Source organism: Dermacentor albipictus, unplaced genomic scaffold (assembly GCF_038994185.2).
Source record: "Dermacentor albipictus isolate Rhodes 1998 colony unplaced genomic scaffold, USDA_Dalb.pri_finalv2 scaffold_14, whole genome shotgun sequence".
Lineage (NCBI taxonomy): Eukaryota > Metazoa > Arthropoda > Arachnida > Ixodida > Ixodidae > Dermacentor > Dermacentor albipictus.
Window position 1 is genome coordinate 527,101 of NW_027225568.1, and position 24,986 is coordinate 552,086.

The 24,986-nt window shown below is 47.8% G+C and overlaps 1 protein-coding gene across 1 annotated transcript in view; it reads left to right on the top strand.

The window, feature by feature from the left end:
* LOC135914757 (cubilin-like) overlaps positions 1 to 24,986 on the top strand; it is a 294,278-nt gene that overhangs the window by 235,930 nt on the left and 33,362 nt on the right. The window contains exons 22-26 of the mRNA XM_065447679.1: positions 2,712 to 2,984; positions 4,168 to 4,360; positions 12,063 to 12,199; positions 12,915 to 13,604; positions 16,376 to 16,756. Coding sequence (XP_065303751.1) covers positions 2,712 to 2,984; positions 4,168 to 4,360; positions 12,063 to 12,199; positions 12,915 to 13,604; positions 16,376 to 16,756 — 1,674 coding nt within the window. The remainder of the gene's footprint in view (positions 1 to 2,711; positions 2,985 to 4,167; positions 4,361 to 12,062; positions 12,200 to 12,914; positions 13,605 to 16,375; positions 16,757 to 24,986) is intronic.

The following is a 24,986-nucleotide window of genomic DNA, read 5'->3' on the forward strand; positions in this document are numbered from 1 at the left end:
GCCTCCTTGGGGCCCTTGGGTTCAGCTATACAGCATAGTCGTGTCCGCAATAGACAGTAGTAAAATGCAATTGGTATGCTGGCAAATTTGTAGGAAGACCACGAACAGAGGCATACAAAAACAGTTCCCAATACTAGCTGTTAATAAAGTTTGACGCTTGGAATGCTTTGTGTGTGGGTGCTTTTTTTAGAGGTAGGTATGACATTAGGCAAAATAAAAACAAGACCTTGGTGGTGCTACCCACCGTTTGCCTCAAAGGGGATGCTAATAGCGTCCATCCATCCGTCCATTCATTCATTCATTCATTCATTCATTCATTTGTTATGCCTATAAGTACTGACCACGAAATTGGGCTGCAGGCGGTAGCACCGTCGCCACATTACTGTGGATGGGTACACTGATGTTCCGCGCCGAGAATTTTCAGCCATAATGTTGGACCAAAGGCAATCTTTCTAATGTTACAGGTAATGTTAGATTCATGGCGTAAATAATAAAATTATGCCAGTAGACAAAAAATCATATCGTCAATCCACAGCCATATTGTAGTCAGTGCGCCGGCCCAACCTTGAGTCCGTCTTTTTCTCTTTCCTATAGTCTGCATTGTTAAACTGCCGACATGCTATTTCGTACAATTAAACGTGGACTTCAAATGGTTGCATTATTATTTGATTAGTTAATGTACTAAGAACCAAGAACATTCAGGGTGTCGGTATAATAGTCAATGCTTAACGTGAATACGCGGAAGATGTGTGCGGAACCGAACAGGACGCGACATTACAAATTGAGTTCTCATTATGCTATCTACCAAAATGTAGCATAAATCGTATTTTTCACATCGTGAGTTTCATCTAACATCTGTCCTATGCAAGTTACATTTTAAAAGATATATGTGTGAGTACGTTCGTGCAGGGGAAATTCGCGGGGATTTTTTTTTTTTAGGCTTGCGAGGGAAAGTGCTGGAAATAGAGAATTTTCATGTCTAGGAATGGGAATTCTGTGAAGTGTGGAACATCACTGGATGGGCGATCGCTGGCGCACATTGAAATGCACATGGCGGCGCAATTGTTTCATAATTAAACGCGCCGACTGCTGTGAGCTGATAATATATTGCCCTCCAATGTCACATTTTTGCACGAAACACACTCAACGTTCCCACTATACATTAAAAGAGCGCAGAACGCAGTCTCTTTTCATGTACATCAATGGCGCTTTTTGTTGGTGTTCACCTTGCGTTCAGCCTAATCTGATGGCCCTGCAGTTGTGGAAATAAAGTTTTTCTTCTGTTCTTGCACTGGTTATAAAATGCCTATATTCCTGTACAGTTAAGGTAATATAGCTAGTTATTTGTGACTACTGCACTGCTTTTCACATACATAATTGCCTTTTACTTCGTTTCAATTCCCTGTCAAATATAAGAGTTACCCAGTTTAGCTATGACACGGCACTATGAGTGACATCGCCATGTGGCTTCAGACGCTTTTTTTACTTATTTACACAGAAAAAGGGAAAACGTAGCATTTTAGTACAATGGTCTTTTGCATGATTACATGTATGAGAATGCTGTGAATAATTCAAGGTTATTTTAAGAGCCAACGTTATTGTGTTTTCTATATTTGTGAAAATAATGGCTGCTACCTCCCATCAAGCTAACACCGCGCTAAAGAGTGCAATTGTATTAGCCGCCAACGACTCAGTTTTATGACATCCTGTGTCTAGCAACGGCAATGTTACACATGATCCTCCTGTAATACTGCATTTCTGCTTCCTTTTGCAGCAGATACTTAAAGTACCAAAGCGCGGAAACTCAATTGCGAGGCATAATTATTTCTGCATAGGGAAATATCCAATAATAAAAGGGCACCTCAGAAATAGTTAAGGATGGTCATGTAACCCCTAACCACAGTCACAACCACAGTCACGCACTTATAAGCCTAAGATCAATTGCATCCTGTGACATCATATGAGCGGTTCAGATTTTTTTTTTCTTACTGATGAATGATATGTTTCGCGGTATCACAAAGATTGCGGAATGATCAGCAGATCGCTACAAGGAATCGCTAAAACACTGCGTTCAGGTTTTGCAACGACTACTAAATTTGTTTAAAATGACGGGAAATGCTTTTTGTGAAGTGCTTGAATAACTATGCAACCTTAAAACCTGAATGATTTTGGCAAACGGAGCGCGCAACGATCACACATCACATGTCGACATGTGGAGGCACCAATTTTATTGCAGCCCAGACAGCAGCGCAAAGCCAAATGAGTATCTACATCGTCAAATAAAAACATGCGAACCACCATTTACGACTATGCTGCAACCACGGAACAAACATCCTTGAAAGGATATGTCCACCGTACGCGCACACATCATTTAAAGCATATGTGCACCGTATGCGTACGTGTCAACAAGTATAGGCTAGCATACGACGCAACGCACTATCGATACACTATCGTGGTTGAGCCAGTGTCGGCTCGATCTCGCGGCCAATAAGCGCCACCGTTTTGACTTCGGGTCTATGTTCTGAGCACCGCGTCCGTATCCGAGGTGTTCCGTTCTTGCGTCTGTAGCGGAAGCCCACTACCCGCTTTGTAGATGCCCTGGTGCACAAAAGCCATCCGTAAAGTAACATTGGGCTGTCAGCGTATGCGAATTGACCAACTCGGGTACCTATACGTCCTCGTTCATCACTAGCCTACATGTTTCTCCGCAGAGCAATTGCCACTGCGAGACTTCCAGACCGCGTTCCGGTTCCACTCGAACGAGGCCATCGAGAACCGAGGATTTATGCTCCGCGTGCGCCAGGTGGCCTGCGGTGACGACGGTGGCTCGCTGTTCGATCGGGGCTCGTCCCCGCCCCAGTACCCACACCACCCAGCACTCGGAGCCGGGGCGCCGCCACCGGCCGGCGGCCACCCCCTGGGTCCGGCCATGTTCGCGCCGTCTGGGGACCCTGCATTCTACCCACCCTCTAGAGGACTTGCAGGTACACCCGAATGTCTTGCATTCATACAACAGTGACGTGTTTAGCAATGTAAACTTGTCATGCTGCATATGCGAATTTCGGTTGTCTGTGGTATAGCTAACCAAAGCCACTCTACCATTGCAATAAATAGCCTTGGCCAACCTTTTGAGGATCCCCTCCGCTTAGCTCGCAAAATGTATCCTAATAAATTGCAGAGAGCCACTGAACTGGAAGGTCACTGCGCGTGTGCAGATCAGCTTAAGTCGGCAGCATAAGAACGTTGAGCGCCACCCTCGCCCCACTACCGAGTCGATTGAGGAAGTGCGCCTGCATGCTTCATCTTCGTTTTGCAGCTAAGTTGTCGGTGCGTCGCACCTGCTGCTTTAAGACGGCCTCTCGAAAAATGGAACATTACCGCTATTCTCTGTAGTGTCTGCGCTCGTGAGAAAATAGCGGAGCGAGCTGTAAACGGTGCTCACCTAGAACTCTTTATTGCTGTGAGGCCGACACTGAAGTCTATGCCACATAACAAGATAGCGCAGCCACGCTTACTCGGCTAGACATCATTTGCAGCAAAGCACACGAAGGCGCGGCCGAATTTCGCTGATTTCTTTTTTTAGAGGTCTTGCAATCGAGGCATAGATGGCGAAGCAAAGGTGCGGAACTTTTTGTAGATCATGCGAGGGATGCGGCAGCTCTGCGCCCCATCAGGATGGGAGTAACAATGTAACCGTTTTCGGTATACGCGTGGCTACCATAAGTGCCGTAAAGGTAGGACGGAATGCTTTGTCGGCGCGTAGTACAAGTAGCAAGCGAGTAGATTCGTTCATTTTCTTGCAGACCAGCGACTCAATTTGTGTGGCAGAACCTGTGATCATCTCTGACCTAATACGACGTAACCGCATTCTGACGCAACCTAAGGCAACCTGACGACTAAGTTTACATGTCAAATGAATGGACCCGGTGTCTCGACGATTTAAAAGTTTTTCAGTCTATGGACCTCCGAAGGTCATTGACCTATGAGTGCTGCATGGATCTGCCGCGCCGCGTGCAGTAACCTGGAACCTTGATGATGGTTTAACGACCAGGCTGGCGTCTGCAACGGGCAGGTGGTACATATAGAGCAGCATTAAGATTTTTCGTAACTTACGCCCTTCCGAGGACGGCGGCATGACATTCCACATGCGCTGTTCTGCACACTCAGGTGGTGCGCCTCCGCTGGCTCTGGGATCGCCCGTGCTCGGCGGCGCTCCACTGGGCCCCCCGTCATACCCGCTGCCTCCTCCGCCTTCACCACACGGCGGCGGGTCAGGTCGCGGCCAGTGCGACCGAGCCCTGAACCAGCCTTACTTCGAGCTTCGCAGTGCAGACCTGGGGACGGGGGACCGTGACTGCAGGTGTGACGACGAAAGCACATGCTCCTATACATCCCCAGGGCTTAGGAAAATTTCTTTTCTCGTTCCTTCACAGCTAAATTTGAGTAGTATCATTCTTGGAGAATGTAAGAAGGGCTGTGTGGTCAACAGATCCTGGAAAAGTGCGATATTCCGATTTTTAGTAGTATGCACTGATTATTCACAGAAAATGCATCCATGTCATAGAAAGTTAATTAACAATGTGGATATGTCTCGGGTAACTCGATGTTGGAGCTGCGGCTCCTTCAGCCATAGGGTCACTGAGAGTCGAACTGCTATGGTAATAACTCGTTGGCGTGATATTCCCCTTTGTTCTCCTGCGCTCGTCGTTTCTTATTGTGTCATTCACATACAGGGTGTCCACGCAAATTGTGCCAAACATTAAAAATATGCAAATGCCACGTAGCTGGACAGAACTAACGTAATGTTGTTGGCCGTGTCCTGGAGATACTCAAATTATTTTTTTTCATTCCGCCTAATAAGATTACAAATGTCAATGAGAAAATTGTAAGACAACATGAAAAACTCCTGATATGGCTTCGTTTCTCAATACGTGCTGCATAAAAGTGTTTTTCGGAGTGTGAAAAAAGTGCACAAATACAACCAAAATTTCCGCGCGACTGGCCGCTCGAGGCACCTTGCGTGTATTCGTGGGCATCTTTCACGCGCGGAAAAACTTTTGTGAGGCACATATTGAGCAAGAGAATACGGTATCAGGAGTTTTTCATGTTCATCTACAATTTTCTATTGACCCCTTTCATCTAACTATATTATCTGAGAATTTGATAGGACTAATTATCTAATTAGGCGGAATGCAAAAAATTATCGGAGTATCTGCAAGCGACGGCAAACAAAATTACGTTGGTTCTGTCCCTCTATGTGGCATTTGCATATTTTTAAATCTTGTTCCAACACTCTGTATATCCGGCATTTACATGTCTTCCGAAACTCTCACCAAAGCTTCGTGCCGTTCACGAAGTCATTTGCGGTGACAAACGCTGAAAGAGCGGCTTGCTATACGCCGCACCGACGTCGTGTGCTGTCGTAAACAGAGGCGGCGAAGGCCGGCTGAGGCAAGCAATGGACGCATCAGCACGTGATATCGAGCATGACCGCGACCACGGGAGCGTGGTGGAAAGGTTCTATACGTTCTTCACGTCGGCGAACATCTGTTACTGCGACATAAGGAGAAATAAGTTTAATTACACAAAATTTGCTAATGAGAGGGTTATTTACGTTACGGCATATTGTCACGTGGTCGTGACGTTGAATAACACAGTAGCAGTACTGTGAACGACAAAACTAACTTTTATTGGGCGAACCTGTGCCCACAAAACAGGCTACACTTATAGCACAACGATAGCGGTGAACACGCTCGGCGATCGTCGAAAAATCTGATCAGCGGGTCAAGCGCGTCGGCTTTTATAGATAGCCGTCGAATGTTCCAGATTAACCGATGGGACCCACGTGTCTTCCACAAAGTTCTAAACTATTCGCGTCGCGCATACATGCAATCAGATTACACAAGTTGCGGTGAAAGACAGTGGACGGAACCATCGATAACATTCCAGAAACTTATTTTACATGCAGGCGCGTCCTGCGCTGCACGATAACATTTGTTAGGCGGCCAAACGTGGTCGCCCGATAAAGATAAGTACACGTGTCATTACCCCCCTCTTAAAAAGCATCGACCCGATGCTGCAAACAAACGAAAGTAATAAATAAGCACTCGTAACAAAATAAGGGAAGCTCGTTAGCGTCCGTAAAACGGTTTAAGACGCACCACGTGGACTACTTCAGGTCGTGCGCGGCGCCGCTGTGAATGCGAAATGCCGTCTGGCACGACCTCATAGTCCAGTGCGCCAATACGCCGGATGACCTTGTAGGGTCCGAAATAGCGTCACAGTAGTTTCTCACTCAGTCCTCGTCGGCGTATCGGGGTCCATACCCAAACACGGTCGCCGGGCTGGTACTCGACGAAGCGTCGTCGGAGGTTGTAGTGTCGGCTGTCGGTACGCTGCTGGTTTTTGATCCGTAGGCGGGCGAGTTGTCGAGCTTCTTCGGCGCGCTGGAGATAGGTAGCGACGTCAAGATTCTCTTCGCCAGTGACGTGCGGCAACATGGCGTCGAGCGTCGTCGTCGGGTTCCTGCCGTAAACCAACTTGAACGGCGTGATCTGTGTTGTTTCCTGCACCGCCGTATTGTAAGCGAATGTTACGTACGGCAAGACAGCATCCCACGTCTTGTGTTTGACGTCGACGTACATCGCTAGCATGTCGGCGAGGGTCTTATTCAGCCGCTCCGTAAGACCATTCGTCTGCGGGTGGTAGGCCGTTGTCCTCCTGTGCCTTGTCTGACTGTAGTTCAAAATGGCTTGAGTGAGCTCCGCTGTAAAGGCCGTTCCTCTGTCGGTGATGAGGACTTCTGGAGCACCATGTCGCAACAGGATGTTCTCGACGAAAAATTTAGCCACTTCGGCTGCGCTGTCTTTCGGTAGAGCTTTAGTTTCAGCGAAGCGGGTGAGATAGTCCGTCGTCATGACAATCCACTTATTTCCGGAAGCTGATGTCGCAAACGGTCCCAACAAGTCCATCCCGATCTGCTGAAAAGGTCGGTAAGGAGGCTCGATCGGCTGTAGTAATCCCACTGGTCTTGTCGGTGATGTCTTGCGTCGCTGACAGTCGCGGCATGTCTTGACGTAACGGGCGATATCGGCGGTTAGGCGCGGCCAGTAATACCTTTCTTGTATCCTCGATAGCGTCCGGGAGAAACCGAGGTGCCCAGCGGTCGGGTCGTGATGTAGGGCGTGCAGTACTTCTGCACGTAGCGCCGACGGAACAACAAGAAGGTAGTTGGCGCAGAGTGGTGAGAAGTTCTTAACAAGTAGGTTGTTTTGAAGCGTGAACGAAGATAATCCACGCTTAAATGCCCTTGGGACAACGTCGGTGTGCCCTTCCAAATACTCGATTAGGGCTTTTAGCTCCGAGTCTCCTCGTTGCTGTTCGGCGAAGTCTTCCGCGCTTATTATTCCAAGGAATGTGTCGTCATCCTCGTAATCTTGCGGCGGCGGGTCGACGGGGGCGCGGGATAGGCAATCGGCATCGGTGTGTTTTCGTCCGGACTTGTAGGTTACAGTGATGTCGTATTCTTGTAGCCTGAGGCTCAACCGTGCCAGCCGTCCTGAAGGGTCATTTAGGTTAGCTAGCCAACACAACGCGTGATGATCGCTGACCACCTTGAATGGTCAGCCATATAGGTAAGGGCGAAATTTCGCTGTGGCCCAAACGATGGCGAGGCATTCCTTTTCGGTTGTAGAATAATTGCCTTCTGCTTTTGACAATGATCGGCTAGCGTAGGCTATCACGTGTTCATGTCCATCTTTTCTCTGGACTAGGACGGCACCGAGGCCTAGGGTACTGGCGTCAGTGTGTATTTCGGCATCGGCGTGCTCGTCGAAGTGCGCAAGTACGGGCGGCGACTGCATGCGTCGTTTGAGTTCTTGAAATGCGTAAGCCTGCGGCGTTTCCCATTTGAACTCGACGTCACATTTAGTTAGCTGTGTCAGCGGCTCAGCGATGCGTGAAAAGTCGTTGACAAATCGCCTGTAGTAGGCACACATGCCAAGAAATCTACGCACTGCCTTCTTGTCGGTGGGCTGCGGGAACTTTGCGATGGCAGCTGTTTTCTACGGGTCGGGGCGTACTCCGGCTTGGCTGATGACGTGGCCTAGGAATAGAAGCTCATCGTAAGCGAAGCGGCACTTTTCTGGCTTCAGAGTGAGCCCTGATGACTTGATGGCCTCTAGTACTGTGGCAAGCCGCCTATGGTGATTGTCAAAACTTTCGGCGAATACAACGACGTCATCGAAGTAAACGAGACAGGTCTGCAACTTCAATGCTGCTAAAACCATGTCCATCACGCGCTGGAACGTTGCAGGCGCCGAGCACAGTCCAAATGGCATAACCTTGAACTCGTACAGGCCATCTGGGGTGATGAAGGCGGTCTTTTCACGATCCCTTTCGTCGACTTCGATTTGCCAATAACCAGACTTGAGGTCAATCGAGGAGAAGTATTTAGCATTGCAGAGCCGATCCAATGCGTCGTCTATCCGTGGGAGAGGGTATACGTCCTTCTTCGTGACCTTGTTCAGACGACGATAATCGACGCAGAAACGAAGGGTTCCGTCTTTTTTTCTTTCACCAGCACAACAGGAGATGCCCACGGGCTTTTCGACGGCTGGATGATGTCGTCGCGCAGCATTTCGTCGACTTGTTCTCTTATAGCTTCACGTTCTCGCGGCGAAACTCGGTAAGGGCTCTGGCGAAGTGGTCGAGCGTACTCCTCGGTGATTATGCGATGCTTGGCGACTGGTGTTTGTCGAATCCTTGATGACGTCGAAAAGCAGCCTTTGTATCCCCGGAGCAGACTTCTGAGCTGCTCTTGCTTAATCACGGGGAGACTTGGATTAATGTCGTAGTCTGGTTCGGCAACCATGGCCGTCGGGGTAGATGCGGCGGAATCCGAGAGGACAAACGCATTGCTGTTTTCCAGAATTTCCTCGATGTATGCGATCGTCGTGCCCTTGTTGATGTGCTTGAAATCCTGGCTGAAGTTTGTCAGCAACACTTTCGTGTTTCCTCCGTGCAGTCGAGCGATCCCTCTTGCGACGCAAATTTCACGGTCTAGCAGTAGACGTCGGTCGCCTTCGATGACACCTACGTCAGCGGGTGTTTCGGTGCCGACCGAAATAACAATGCTGGAGCGAGGCGGGATGCTCACTTGATCTTCGAGCACACTCAAGGCGTGGTGACTATGAGGGTTCTCCGACGGTATCGCATGGTCTTCCGACAGAGTTATTGACTTCGACTTCAGGTCGATGACTGCGCCGTGTTGGTTGAGGAAGTCCATGCCGAAAGTGACGTCTCGTGAACACTGTTGGAGGATAACGAAGGTGACACGGTAAGTCCGGTCGTGAATGGTAATTCTTGCCGTGCACATTCCAGTCGGCGTTATGAGGTGTCCTCCGGCGGTACGAATTTGAGGGCCTTCCCACGTAGTCTTAACTTTCTTCAATTGGGCGGCGATGTGTCCACTCATGACGGAGTAATCAGCCCCTGTGTCGGCTAAGGCGGTGACTGCGTGGCCGTCGAGAAGCACGTCGAGGTCGGTGGCTCTTTGTCTTGCATTACAGTTCCGTCTTGGCGTCGGATCACGACTGCGTCGCGTTGACCCGTGGCTGGTATGTGACGTCGTCAGGTCGTCTTTCGTCGTCGCATTCTTTCCTTCCAGACTTCGTCGGGACGGCGGCGTGTCGCTATGTCGTCGAGGTAGTTTCTTCGGCGTCTTCGTCGGCGGCGGAGGATCTTCGACAGTTCGACGGACAGCAACCGCACCTCCATCGGTTGCTGCTTTTAGTTTTCCGGATATGGGCGCTCTGACCGGCCCCGAGCTGGGCCAGTGTATGGTCGGCGCTGCGGCGACAGGTAGCGGCCTGGTGATGGTGAACGCCACGGTCGTCGAGAGCTCCACTGAGTAGCCGCGAGGTAGTCAGCGATATCGCGAGGGCGTTAACCTTGCTGCGGGCGCGGAGCGTTGACGGCAAAACCTCGCAGTCCCATTTCCCGGTATGGACATCGTCGGTAGACGTGACCCGCTTCCCCGCAGTGGTAGCAGAGCGGGCGGTGGTCAGGAGCGCGCCAAACGTCGGTCTTCCTCGAGTAGCTCCGCTGGGCGACGGGTGGGCGCGCTGTCGGCGGCGGCGGCGGTGGTCGACGGAATTTCGGCGTTACAGGACCCTGGCGCGGTCGCGGAGGAGGGCCTTGACGGCGTACGACGGTGGCGTAGGTCATCGCTTCGGGTTGGGGATGCGGTAATTGAGGTTGCACCTCCGGAACTCCAAGCGACCGCTGAACCTCATCTTTGACGATGTTAACGATCGAGGCCACTTGAGGCTGCGATGACGGGAAGATCTTCTGAAGCTCCTCTCGTACGACTGCCCTGATAGCCTCGCGCAGGTCTTCGGAGGCCAGTGATTGAACTCCGGCATGGTTTGTAGCGTTGGTGCGGCGGTCGAATTGCCGGTTTCGCATCTCGAGTGTCTTCTGGATGCTAGTGGCCTCGTGAAGAAACTCGTCGACAGTATTCGGTGGGTTTCGTACCATACCGGCGAAAAGTTCCTCCTTAACACCACGCATTAGTAGCCGGACTTTCTTTTCCTCGGACATTTCCGGGTCGGCGTGGTGGAATAGGCGGCTCATTTCTTCTGTAAAAATCGCGGTGGTCTCGTTGGGCAGCTGCACTCGGGTTTCAAGTAGTGCTGGGGCTCGTTCTCGGCCTACGACGCTTGTGAATGTCTGCAGGAAGCCGCTTCGGAAAAGGTCCCAGGTCGTTAACGTGGCTTCTCTGTTCTCGAACCACGTCCTGGCAGCGTCTTCCAATGCGAAGAAGACATGTCGCAGTTTGTCGTGGCTGTTCCAGCTGTTAAATGCAAAGACCCTCTCGTACGTCTCGAGCCAGGTTTCCGGGTCCTCGAATGTTGAACCACGGAACGTGGGGGGCTCCCTGGGCTGCTGCAGCACGACGGGGGATGCTGGGGCTGCCATTGGGGAGGACTTGGTGGCAATCTTCCTGCTCGTCTCAGGTAGGAGTCCGTGCTCTGGGGGCAGTCCTTGCAGACGGCGGCTAGCTCGCTGGTCTTGGGCGACGTTGGTTTTGTCCTCGGGCTTCGGGCTTGGATCGCGGCTTTGCGGGGGCGTTCGGTACATGAACGCACAAGCACCTCCACCAGATGTCACGTGGTCGTGACGTTGAATAACACAGTAGCAGTACTGTGAACGACAAAAGTAACTTTTATTGGGCGAACCTGTGCCCACAAAACAGGCTACAATTATAGCACAACGATAGCGGCGAACACGCTCGGCGATCGTCGAAAAATCTGATCAGCGGGTCAAGCGCGTCGGCTTTTATACATCAGCCGTCGAATGTTCCAGATTAACCGATGGGACCCACGTGTCTTCCACAAAGTTCTACACTATTCGCGTCGCGCATACATGCAATCAGATTACACAAGTTGCGGTGAAAGACAGTGGACGGAACCATCGATAACATTCCAGAAACTTATTTTACATGCAGGCGCGTCCTGCGCTGCACGATAACATTTGTTAGGCAGCCAAACGTGGTCGCCCGATAAAGATAAGTACACGTGTCAATATCTTCAAGCACGGAAACAGCCATATTCGTCAAAAGTCGGGTCCCCACCCACGTTAATCCATCAAAATGGCACTGCACAAGCAGATTTCTTTTTTTTTCGCCTCACGGCATTCACTGAAGTTCGATAGTCTTTGCCCTGTAACACATGTAACACCACATGGGGGTGGAGGCGAACACACGAAAATGAGAAAATAGCTTGACGTGCATGAGCAATGAATGGGTTCAGTAGTGAACTTGCAAAACATGTCTGTATTTAGTACAACATTTATTCACTGAATTATGTTTACTTTGTAAGCTAATCAGTGATTATATATCGGGTTTTGATGCTTCCAGACCCTAATAGGGTGAGCAAGATAAATACTGTGTTTGTTTCTGCAGAACAGTTGTTTTGCGATTACCAGAACGTCTTGCCGAATGCGACTGTAGATGTCCAGCGTGTTGGTACGCCATACTACAGCGCCGTGCACGCCTCCAGGTTCATAGTGCGTCGACGGGGCGTCGACCAGTGCCGTCTGGAGTTGCTGTTTGTGCGTTTCGATGTGGACTGCAACCAGGACCAATTCCGCGTGCAAGACGTCCAGATATGCGGCAGACTGGATCACTACACCACGCGTGAGTGCTGGCTACACATTTGGCAAGCGGGCGTTCGGTTGAGTCAGCGATCGAGCAGTAAAACGATCGAGGAATGTGAGCGTTCGACTTCATTCGCAGTGATCGTGCCAGTCAACTCCTTGATTCTGTTCGAGAATGTGGTTCATAAATCTCTGAGTAGTCTACACGAGAGCATGGGTTGTCGTGTTTTGGACCAGTATGTTGGTTAGAGACACCCATAAAACGTTATCTGATGCTAACACTGGCAACAGTAACCAGCTTAGAAAGTGGGAACTCACACTGCTCCTTATTCTTCTTCGAATGGCAGATCCCTCTAACACAATTTAAGATGGCTGTCAGGGGCTATGGAACTTCCAGCGCCACATACTTTGTTCTAGAAGCATGTTACTTTTGGGGTCAAATAAATAGAGGTTAGCAAAGAGCATCGGCGGAATTACTCTGCGCGTATATTCTATAAACAATGAGCATACAACTTGTCATGCATTGTTCACTATAGCAGAAATAGACGAAAAAAGTATGCCTTTAAAGTTTAAAAAGAGACTGCGCACTACGTATCGACAAATAATTTCCGAATGCGTTCTAGCCGCACGCGCTCCGTCCCAATTTGTACAGTTCAATTAGCGCCTTGTTTTCTAGTATTATCTTCTACAGTTGTCTTTTTGCTGGTTTCTTTCCGTGCTCTGCGAAAGAAAGGTTGTTCCGTTCGCTCACACAGGCACCTACGACTTCGAAGGACCCGAATTGTATCTGTACTACCACACCCGATCGGGCGGCCGTGCCTCCGACTTCCTCATCAAGGGACGGCAGAAGGGATGCGCGGAAGCCGGAAGCGGAACACCACCTGCTTCTTTTCCCGGTGGACCCCTGGGTCCACCTGTGTCTGGGCGTGACATCAGTCACCCTCGTCACCAGGGACCGCCGTCTTATCCACCGCCTTCGCCACCTGTAGGGTACCCGCCGCCACCGTCTGTGCCTGGCCCTCCTCCCTCTGGTGGCTCGGGTCGAGACCCGCATGCCCTGCCGCCCCGTTACCACCCCCAGCCGCCCTCCCATTTAGTCGGTGGCATGGGCGGCTACCCACCGTCGGCACACTATCCGCCAACCTCTTTGCACACCTCGGGTGGGGGTGAGCACCCTCCCAGTGTACCCTACGGGCCACCATCGCACTACCCAGCGCCACCATCGCATTACGCACCGCCGCAGCCGGCACCTGCACCGTATTACCCGCCACAGCCGCCACCGCCTGGTGGGCCTCACGCGCCCCGCGGTGGATACCGGCCCGACCACCACAGTGGCGGGGGCCATTATGGACACCCCCCGGCGCACCAAGGGCCCCCGGTCGACCGTCCGCCACAAGGGCCTCCGCCGCCTGGTATGCCGTGGTCTCCACCGTCTTCAGGAAGACGTGAGTGTGCAAGACATAAGAAAACTAGTTCTGTTCGCGAATTGGTGCCTGAAACGAGTTCTGTTTCGTTGATCCGACACTTTGTCTTTCAGATCTGAGAAGTAGTTACATTTTGGTGATAGGGCAGAGTAAAAATGAAAAAGCGGGCAGACGAACAACTAAAATTCGTAAGCACGCTACCACCCATCGCAAGAGGCTGTCTAAAATACACGGAAAGCAGAAAGGAGCGAGCGAATTGATGAAAGCAAGGCATACATGGGGACTGAATACGTTGCGATCGCAAAGTCGTGCCTGGCCTTGAAGCATCTCATATAGAACTTGAAGGAAAATTAACAATCCAGTAAATTATTGCTGCCAGCCAGGAATATAGGCTTTGGTGAATGACGTGTGCATGGTCGAAGTCATCTTTATAATGGACTTATGTGATCGGTACCCACATGCCCTAGTCTCCTGTGTCATCTCATCCGGCACTTTATATCTTGTGTTCCTTCCGCTTTCTACTTTACATCTCAAATCAAGAAAGGGGCTGACTGATGGAATAGCACATCGTGGTATAAAGGCTACAAACGAATAAGTACCTCAGAAAGGCTGGCCAACGTTTCGATAGGTGGACCTATCTTCGTCAAAGGCGGCCTCGTCATCCTCGGCGTGTTAGTTTCAAACGGTTAGTAGAGTGACGTCACGTGCGGTTGTGGTCGGTGGCGGCTGGTTGTAAAGAGACAGACTTCAAAGATAATGAGCCTTGTCGCTTGACATATGTAAGCGTGCTTTTTAAGACGAGGGGACAAGAACGGGAGAGTGGAAAGGCAGGGAGAAAAGAAAATAAAGAAGAGGAAAAGGGGAAAAAGGACACCAAGAGGGAAAAAAAGAACAAGAAAAAGAAAAGCATGGGGGCTGTTGCGAAAGCGACAGGTTAGGAAGATTCAGGGGTGTCGTTGGCGGCATGTTTCTCTGGCATTAGAATAGCCTTTCAGGCGGTCAGTGCGCGAGTAACAATAAAGACCCATAAATACATCAGTTGAAATAAACACATGATTAGCGTAGCAGCAATGCGTCAGGTAATCGCCACAAAAACGTGCCTCCCACGACACCCCTGAATCTTCCTACCCTCTCGCTTCCCCAACACCCATCATGCCATTCTTTTTCTTGTCCTTTTTTTTCCCCTCTTGGTGTCCTTTTTTGCCTTTTCTTCCTTTTCTTCCAGCCTTTCCGCTCTCCCGTTCTTGTCCCCTCGTCTTAGAAAGCACGCTTGCAGACGTCAAGCGACAGCGCTCATTCTCTTTGAAGTCTGTCCCTTTACAACCAGCCGCCACCGACAACAACCGCACGTGACGTGACTCTACTAACCGTTTAAAACTAACACGCCGAGGATGACGAGGCCACCTTTGACGAAGATAGGCACACCTATCGAAACGTAGGCCAGCCTTTCTGAGGCACTTATCCCTGTTTATAACCTTTATGCTTTACATCCCAGTAACGTCAGCAAAATAATTCCATGCCTCTCTCGGCAAAATGAGGAGTATATACCACTAAAGCAATCTTGGCAAATCCGCAGGGCTGCTAATAGCTTAGTTTTCTTGTTTTCCACCTTTAAACAACACATAAGCAGATGACGCCTGCACCTAGTGGTTGTCGCTATAAGTCGCTGCACGCAGCCTGCGAGATTTTTTGGCACACCGCAGGCATCCTAGAAAATTACTACAGGGAACTCTGGCGCTGGTGCCTACGGGAGCTGTGAGCATTACGGTTCAACCAACATTGGAATGATGGTTAGTAAATGAATTTGCCTAAACTACGTCTTTCTGGCATCAGATGGCTTTGTGACATTGCAAAGTGATGATTTTCAGCAAACATATTGCATTATAAATATCTCATTTCGCCGTGTTATCTCACGTTGTGCCTTATTACCTTCTGTGTTTTTAAAAATAGGGTTGCTCATTATATGCACCAATAATGGCAGATAAAGTGCATTAGAAAGAGCCACAAAACCGTTTGAGGCCACAAGCAGTAATGTCACACAAATCCATATACTATCAGTACTGTGCTGGCTGAACGATCGCAGCTTCTGCGTTCCCTTGAGCAGTTTTAGTAGGAAACGCTTTGCCCGCGGGCGCCGCCTGATCTCAGGACATACTTATGAGCCGCATGCTCTAGGTCATGCGTCACTTCTTGCGAGTAATAATGGTGGCGTGTTTTTTTTTATTTCGGTATCAAAACGTCTATTGCTGCGAGCTTTTTGAGACGCTTCCGCTCGCATTTCCGAAGTACATTTTGCGCGGAGTTTCATCTGTATCTTGAATATCCTAAACTAGGCATTTTATGCGGTCCAAAAATATGATACAGTTGGCCTTTTCCTCATGGCGCATGAGTTGTAAAGCTGCTGATGAACTAGTAGACCTCCTGCATTTGATTGCCACGTCGCCATTTGTCAAAGCCAAAATTCATACTTAAAGCTCGACGGCGATAAGCGTGCTGCGCTTCTTAAAAAAACACGCACGGTAACCAACTTCCGTATTTCTTCGTCTCATTTACTGCCATATGTTCTGCTGTAGAAACATTCCTTGCTCCAGCATGCTTGAAATAGAATTGAGGACCCTATTTCCAGCAAAGTACTGCAGTTTTTGGTGACTTGGTCTCTTTGTCAAAGTATCGTCGTGCTGCATTCAGAGTGAACCACTTACAGTGAGTAATATGTGTTCGAGTGCCCATTTATGGGTGCCCCAAAAAGAAAGACAGACAATAAACTTCTACCGCGTGAACTTCGCACACAGCTGAATGGAGCCCGCGAGACACCGGACCTGGTTCTCAGCCAGCGGGTTACCCTCCGGCGTCACCACACGGCAGACCTCCTGGGACAGGAGCGGCAGTGCCGTACCCTAGACCGGGACCAGGCCAGGGTCCCGCACGCCCCGCCGGTGACTGCGACCAGACGTTCACGGCGCTCGAGATGACGGTGCAGAGCCCAAACTTTCCGGGTCCTTACCCGGCGCGCACCATCTGCCGCTATGTGGTGCGCCGCTACGACAGCGCCACTTGTGCCCTCGAGGTGCTCTTCATCCGCTTCGACATGGAGCACAACCCGGATTGCCAGTACGAGCACCTCGAAGTTGACGGCCGTAAGCTGTGCGGCACGTTGCCCGAGAACAGTGTCCGTGAGTATGCATGCTGCCTAACAGGCCGCGTTCCTCTAATGCGTTGCTGCGCAAACGGCATGCATGGGCATTATAGAGAAGGCACACAAGCAGGACCCCGCTGTTGTCTGCGTAGCTCGTGCTGTGACACCTTCTTCAATCAAATATACCAAGTAGCTTGGGGGTTCTGCCCAAGACAGTCTCGGCGGCGGGATGCTCAAAACTTACGTCCGAGTATTATTGAAAATTTATACTTGCCGCTCAGCTGAACTGCGCTAGAGCACTGCTACTCTTTATGTGCTGTCCTTCATGCTGCAGTCAGAATTCAGTCACTGAGATCAATTGATGTTTTGCAGTACCTGTAAGTTTTATCTCTTTATTTTTTTTAAATCGAAGGAGTGAACAAATTTGTTGTCTGAGCATGGGTAGTGACACAAACATTTAAATAAAGTGATCATGGCCTCCTGGAACCAAAAACGTTCATGCTTACACGACGACGACACTTGTCCAAGTGTATACGAATTTGGTGCCATGCAGCCACATGGTATTCGTTTCTTCATAATTATATCTGTTTATTCACCCTTATGAAATACATTCATTTTCCATTCATTTTACACATGCGGTAATATTATTGGTTGTCTGTGTTAACGTGTTGCAATTATTTGATTGTCCACACAACCTCATATGCAGAAACATGATTCTCACGTTCTCCCTTGGGTAATCACTCTTACAGTAAGGAGAGCCCACGTGATGAAAGAGAAGAATAAGAAATGTCGTTTATAAATGTTCTTAGACTCAAGAAGTTTGCCGTATCGCGCTGCAGCTTTCCCTCGCAAATGGAAATTATACCCCGAGTGTATAAGGCACAAGTTTCTTTTGACAGCAACTACTACTAACGGCACCTCAAGTTTAGTGGCGTCTGTCGCGTATATGACGATCATGTGCATAGTCGTCATTGTTATGTTTCATTTATTCTTCATGGTTATATTGCGCTCAGTTTTACACAGACGATATTAAGAAAGGACAGGACGTGGACGGACGTAGCGCAAACTACCAACTGTTTAATAATGTTAAATAACGCGCTTATATACAAGGAGATATGGTGCGAGGGGGGGGTTATAAAAGATATGACAAGTTAACGGAATATGATCATAGTTCGGGTCAGGCATACGTGGTTCACTGGCACCCGTTCGCCCTGGCAAACTCAACCTCAGCTTTGATATAACCCCCCCCCCCCCTCGCGCCATATCTCCTTGTATATAAGCGCGTTATTTAACATTATTAAACAGTTGGTAGTTTGCGCTACGTCCGTCCACGTCTTGTCCTTTCTTAATATCATCTGTGTAAAACTGAGCGCAATATAACCATGAACGTTCACCAACTAGCCCCCTTCATTGCTTTACTAAATTTCATTTATTCTAGAAGTCTCTAGAATACAACATTACATTTGTGCTCCGACCATGATTGGATCTAACGTCTGTAACATGTGAGCCGTCATCCCGTCATCGTTGGAGTCATCTTGCTGTGGATGTCATCGTGATCGTGTCGCTTGTGTTGTTACCCTCCGTTCACCGCTATCGCCGTCACTGTTGTCATTATCATTGTCTTTGTCAAAATCGTCGCCGTGCTGTCATTGTGCCATTGTTTTCATCGTTACGTGATCATTAGCTGTCGTTGTTTGGGCCAGCTGTAGTGGTTTTGGGCAGCTCTTACAGATTTCATTTGGGTGGCCGTCCAGTTTTTTCTTTCTTTCTTCGCTCGACCAAGCAGCAGAAACGATAGCCATTGCTTGGGTAGATATAGTTACGTAGAAAAATATTATGCGACTTTGATAAGTTGTCTATCAGAGCAATCAAAAATAGAATTATCCCAAATTGCTGCATTTCGACCTGCAACGGTAAACTTCAGCAGCAGAAGGTTTATAGGCAAACCTTACACATCATCGTGCATGGTGTTATAGCTGCCCAGAAATTACATACAAACGCTTTTCACAAAGCATCGCAATAATATTGAAGACAGATCAACTAACCAAGAAACACGCGTAAATAAACAACCATGTGGTACCAGCTAACATTTATTTATTTATTTATTTATTTATTTATTTATTTATTTATTTATTTTTATTCGAGCTTACTGTTAGCCTTGTGGTTAGAGCAGGGGGAGGGGCAAAGTACATATCTGAAAACACAACGTTCAATGCTATAGCGCGTACGTATCGCATTACATTGAATTTAATTTAATTATGGTGTATTAGGAGCCAATAACACGATTAAATTATGAGGCAAGCTGTAGTGGGGGCCTCCGGTTTAATTTTGACCAACAGGAGATCTCTAAACGTCCCCTCACCAAGCCCCATAGCAAATTTTGGTTATACACTGGAAGTTGTTACGTGTCCTCTAGGGTGCGTTCTGTCGCAAATATTTTTGAAATCGGCACATTAATAGCCGAGATAGAAATATTTCAGTGCCGCGAACCCATGGTTTCAGGAGGTGAGCACCACTGCCAAGCAAGACACACTTTCCACTCGTCTCGTCTAGCCTCCGCAAGCGAAATTCCTTCTCTGCGTTCTTCCATACAAGACCTCGAGGATCGCGTGACGCATATGTCGTGGGCCTTGCCTTCATTTATTTTTTCTCTCACTTTTCTTTTTTTTTGCGGCGCAGCGCACTTCCGCTGATGGCGTTGCGCGTGAGCTCTTGTGGAGGTCTCGTTTCGCGAAGCGCACCATTTTGCGCGCTGTGCACGAGGACACCTGACTAGAGGTATAAGTCAGTGCTACACGAAGCAGAAGTACATCTCTCTTGCTCTAGTGCGAAGAAAAACAAAAACATGCAGACATTCGGATTGTGCGTTTTATTATTTCTCTAATCTTTAATTCATCTTTTCAACCAACATATTACACAAAAAACAGATGCTGCCTTAAATAATTATCCAAGTCACGTGTCACCATGGGCGATGCCACAGTGCAAACATGTACGTAGGCGCATTAGCATGGGTATGTCACCCTGCGGCTTGGAGCGCGGCGGCCGCAAGGGGAACGGAAATCGTGGTTCGGTTTGAAATTTCAGGTCTTTCGGCGGCGCGTAGTGATGTAATACTTTGCATACATGATCGTTACTGAGCAATGTATGTATGCTCTGCACTTGCCAACTCAGCATGGCCAGACCTGGTGAGGCGTCTTAACGTGCCCCCAATACATGGGACACAGGCATTTTTGCATTTCATGCCAAGAGAAATGCGGCCGCCGCGGCCAGGATTTCATCCTGTGACTTTCTGTTTAGCAGCACAACACGATAGCTGCTAAGTCACCACGGCGGCCAAGATAGCATTAAAGCACACTCAAACAATAAAGAAACAATAAAATGTATTTAAAAAAACATTGTGTTTTAAGCTTGATTAGTTTCATGAAGTTAAGATAGGGAAAATGTTGTGTATGTAGGAATGCTGAAACAGTGAGATAGGGGCCAGGATCTAGAGAAAGCTTACCGTTCAACAATGCAGCAAGTCATTTCAGTTAAAGTGTATGTTGGCTGGTTCGCAGGGTGCGAATACCGTTAGCAAGCACTTATTAGGCTGCCGATTTTACGGGGCCATGTTTTGGGAAAATTCAACGAATGAGCCATCTTTGAGTTCTCCGAGGTTTTTTATGTTAGTTTCAGGGTCACAAATTGCAAAACATATTTTAGGTTGGGTGTGCTAAAGGTGATGTACGCTTTCTTTCTATTTTTTTATGTATTACTTGAGGGGGTGCATTGTTTTCCTTCTTTTTTTTCCTATAGCGCAGCATACATAATTTGGAAAAGCAAGAGAGGCTTCGAAACAGACGAGGGTTTATAATATGGCATTTCTAATTTATGTTTTTAGTAATCTGGATACCGAGACACATGAATTTGTTGACTTCACTTAATAGCTGTTCTGCAATGGATTACAAAAACTCCAAAGGACTTTTTTTTCTTAGTAACACGTTGGAGCACTCAGTTGTGAGAAACGAGTTTCATCGCTCATTTGTTACTCAACGCGCTAATATCGTTCAGAGCTAATTTAGTGATAATATTAGTCGAATTTATGTCGCTAGAATTATAGTACAATTCTCGGTAAACTTTCAAACTTTAAAAAAGCCGTTTATTAAATGTTCTTTGTTGTTGCTAAAATAGGAAAAGACAATGAGCCAAGCATGCTTCTTTGGGAAGCGCGAAAGGTGACCGAAAGAGGATCAGACCAATGCCCATCAGTGACTACGTACTGGTAACGACTTCTTAAACATGTGGGAAGTACTAATGCGAGAAAGGAAAGCGAGCGACTACTGATCTGAAAATAATTTCTCATGAGAAACACTGAAACAGGTTGGGAGAATAAAAAAAGATCGCGTCTACCAGGCCAGTGCTGTCAATGACGGAAGGGAAAGAATGAACAACTGTACGCATTTCTGTGACTGTTGACAACCCATCTTGAAGCCGTGTTCGAATGGTGATAAAATGTTGCGCTCGTCCAAGTAACCAGTAATATAACTTGCCACAATATGCTCAGTTGATCTGTACCCAGTATAAGATGGAAATCGCACGACATTTCCGTACTGAATATGCGTGTTCCGAAGGACCAGAATAATGTTTTACCGTACAATACGCATGCTGGTTTTTTAATGTTGGTACGACATGTGTGCTATTTTCCAATCTAGCGAGAGCGTTACAGATTTGAGCAAAGCCCAGTAAATTAGAGCCAGGAATTTGCCAAAAGGTTTCGCGTGAAACCGAAGGAATTCGTTAGGGATACCAAGAGATCACTTGACGATTTTACTTTTAGCCTAATGAGACTACAACTTGACTAGATATGTCAACGTGACAGCTTCATGACAGAGACGCTGGGAATGAGCGACCAGTGGGTAGAGAGAAGCTGTGGAAGTGGGACCATACACTTGGATTTGTTATTTTTGAATTTTCATGCGGAATGTTCGTTGCCGGTATCTTCCATTCTTTGACGATGTTCAAATACTTCTTGGAATTTTGCTTAATGAAGTTAGATGGGCGTTACTAAAATAACATTTTTGCATGTTCAATGAAGTCTAAACGAGCATCACGAACTTCGATGAGACAGACACTGAGCCTTCCTTTCCTAAACGTTTCTCTTTTCGTTTTTATTGAATAGGGCACCTATTTAAAAATTTTCTTCGGTATCAAAACGATCGAGGGAGAAAACGCACATCCTTGGAACCTTAGATGCAGAACGCTGCTATGCCAGTATTCAATAAAAGGAAGAACCAAGATATTCTAATATGCCACTATCATTCACATACGCAAACTGTTTTACAAATTTAAGTGCACACACGCTATTAATCATGTTAAAAGTTCAATGAGCGGAAAATAAGTCACAAGTTATGGTTGGGTAGGTCAGATTCGACAATTAGGATATAATCAAAAAAGAAATGTCCAGAAAAGGTGGTCAGGGAGTGAGCCAAAGCCGGTTCCTAATCTAGTCAGTTCACGAAAAACTTGTACAAGGCTGTGGTCAGGCACGTGGTAAAAAGGACATCTGTATCAAAAACAAAGCTGGTGCCTGGTGCAATACGATAGCATTCCATAGTAAGGTAGGTTGAAATCGCCAATCAGTGTGAGCTTATTTGGATTCAACAGATCAATATGCTTACTTACATTTCAAAAATAATCGGAGACCATGTCTGGAGGCCTGTACACCACACACAAAACAAATACATGGCTGAAAATGTTCAACTTCAGGCACAGACTTTCAGGGTCTCTCAACTGTAATAAATAGAATGGCTTCAAATAAAGCTTTCATGATAACAGTCTGGTGCACCTGCAGATTGTGGCTCTGTGAATTAATTTATAGGCTGTCAGAATGAAATCCTCGTTGCCACCATGAAGCCAAGTTGTAGTAATAACAAATACGTGTGGACGCCTCAAGCCGGTTGGCTTTGCTTACGCTATCGCGAGATATTCACCATATTGAGATAACAGTGCTGCGAAAGAATTGGGTTCTTTTTTAATTTCGCCATTTAACTGCGACACTGATATGTCTGACCAAAGTAGTATATACGGGGCGCTATGAAGCTCTTGTCTTTTTAAGCATGAAATTCTTTTGGCTTCCGTTGGCGGCAACCTTCAAGTGACCTTGGCCCAAAATCCATAGCCGTTATCCGTGTTTAGAAAAGAGTTAATTTCAACGAGAGATTGTACGAACAATGAGTCACAATCACGGCACAATTCCACCAAGCCGTTGTCTAGGCATGTTGCGAGAACGAGATCATCCGGGCAACCAGCCATACGTAAGAAAGTGCGGTCTCTGGCCCCCCAGCCCAACGTTAATAGTCTAGCTTCAGTTGTAAAACTTCCCACTCGCGCGCTTACAGCCGCTGTCACCACTTCTGTGACAGCCGCCAGAGGGCAACGCTGTTCTATCGGGCTCCACTGCAGACGCCTCGTCACAGCCTTGAGCTCGTGAGGACGGGCAGTTTGCGCGTGTTTCGCGCTCGCTGGCGTTCTCCCTTGTCCGAAATAGTGATACCACGAGAAAGCGGTATCCACCTACAGGAATAAGATTTATCGCGCCAGTTCGTTAATACTGAAAGAAGGGTAAACTGCACGAAAGGAAGAAACGCATACAGCGAAGCGCAGAAGCTGCCTTTCTAAATGTCGTGTGTTTCTTCCTGTCGTCTTAACATTTCGCGCAGTTTAGGCTCACGAGCCTGAATATCTGGCCATCATCATCCCCACCGAAGCTTCTCACCACGCCAAAGAAGCGCTACAAAAAGAAAGATGAGGTCGGTCTTTGTACACAAAAGCCGCAAAAAATAGGTCGAATTTTTCATTCCGTGAAGATGCTTAATCTGCGAAGCTGAAACGTACGGCCCCTGTGTTTACCACTGGGTTAATCTCGCGGGTTCAATAAAGTATTTCTCAGTTATGAGGTTACACACAAAATCGGCTGCGACGGAGAGAATGACGTCACTGACGGTATGCCCGCAGTCCGCAGTTGTCGCTTGCGTTCGATGTCTCGAGTTTGCTCGGCGGCGTGGTTAGCAGCCTTCACCTGCGATTTGCCGCTAGATTCTTCGAAATTAAATTTCTTCAAAATTAAATCTTTCCGTTACGTAAGACGATGAGTGACTCATACTCCCTTAAGCAATGGCTCGTACCCCCGTAAACGCGGTCTCCCCATTACGACGACAGAAGTGAAGTGAAATTCTACGCTGGAAAGATGAGCGGCCACGCAGCCAGCTGTGGGAGACGACGACGAACGCGGGAGCAGTGGCACGAGCGCGTGCCGTGGATTTCGCAAAGTCCAAAATGACCCATTAGCTGTTACTGTGACCGACTCGCTATCTGTATGCACAGCACTAACTGCATCTTTAAATTCAGCAATTCAAAGAACATTTCTTTCGATGGTGCCTCCGTACTTACGAAAAGTACGTTTGCTTTGGGTACCGGGACATCATGGGTTGCACTTGAATGAAATGGCTGATTCACTTGCACGTGCTTCCCTGAACGGCCATATCATATCTGTTTTGCCGACATCAGCTTATGTCACCGCAGCTAGGTACAGAAATTTCACAATATCTCAAAACTCTGCAATATCCATTCTAACACCGTCTTCTAATTTCCACCATCTTGGCTTCCCATAGAACACTAATTGGTGTCCTTCAAGGCAATTGGAAGTTTCTTTTACAAAATTGAGAGGTCCCATACCTCTTCTAAATTTTTACTTACACAGGTCTGGTCTCGCAGTGTCCCCTCTATGTTCTTTTTGCAGTAAACCTGAAACTATCGAGCATTACTTTCTCTCGTGCCGCCGCTTTCTAAGACAAAGAAAGCTATTAGAATACTCATTTGCCAAACTTGGCCTCTCGCTAACCTCGCCAACCATTCTTTCTTTTGGGGGGACTTCACTGGGATCCAGCCACAGGGATGCTTTTCTGGCAGTTTACAATTTTATTAGAGACACAAAAAGAGTACCTTGCTGAATTTCTAAAATTATCCATAATTTATTTCATTTCATTTTTCACGTTTACTTACTTTATCGGAATTCTTAACAACATTTAATTACACTTCTAAATTACAGTACTATCGTCCCACGCTCCACTATACAATCTAGTTTCTCTCTACTTCTAACCATACGGGAAACCGCCTGCTTCTTGGCCAATCCCCAATAGTGGCTACGCGCCACTGTCTGGGACACAAGACAAGACAAGATCCTGGTCGGCACGAGGAATCGCACTGTTTCACGCCGAGCGAAGCGCCGC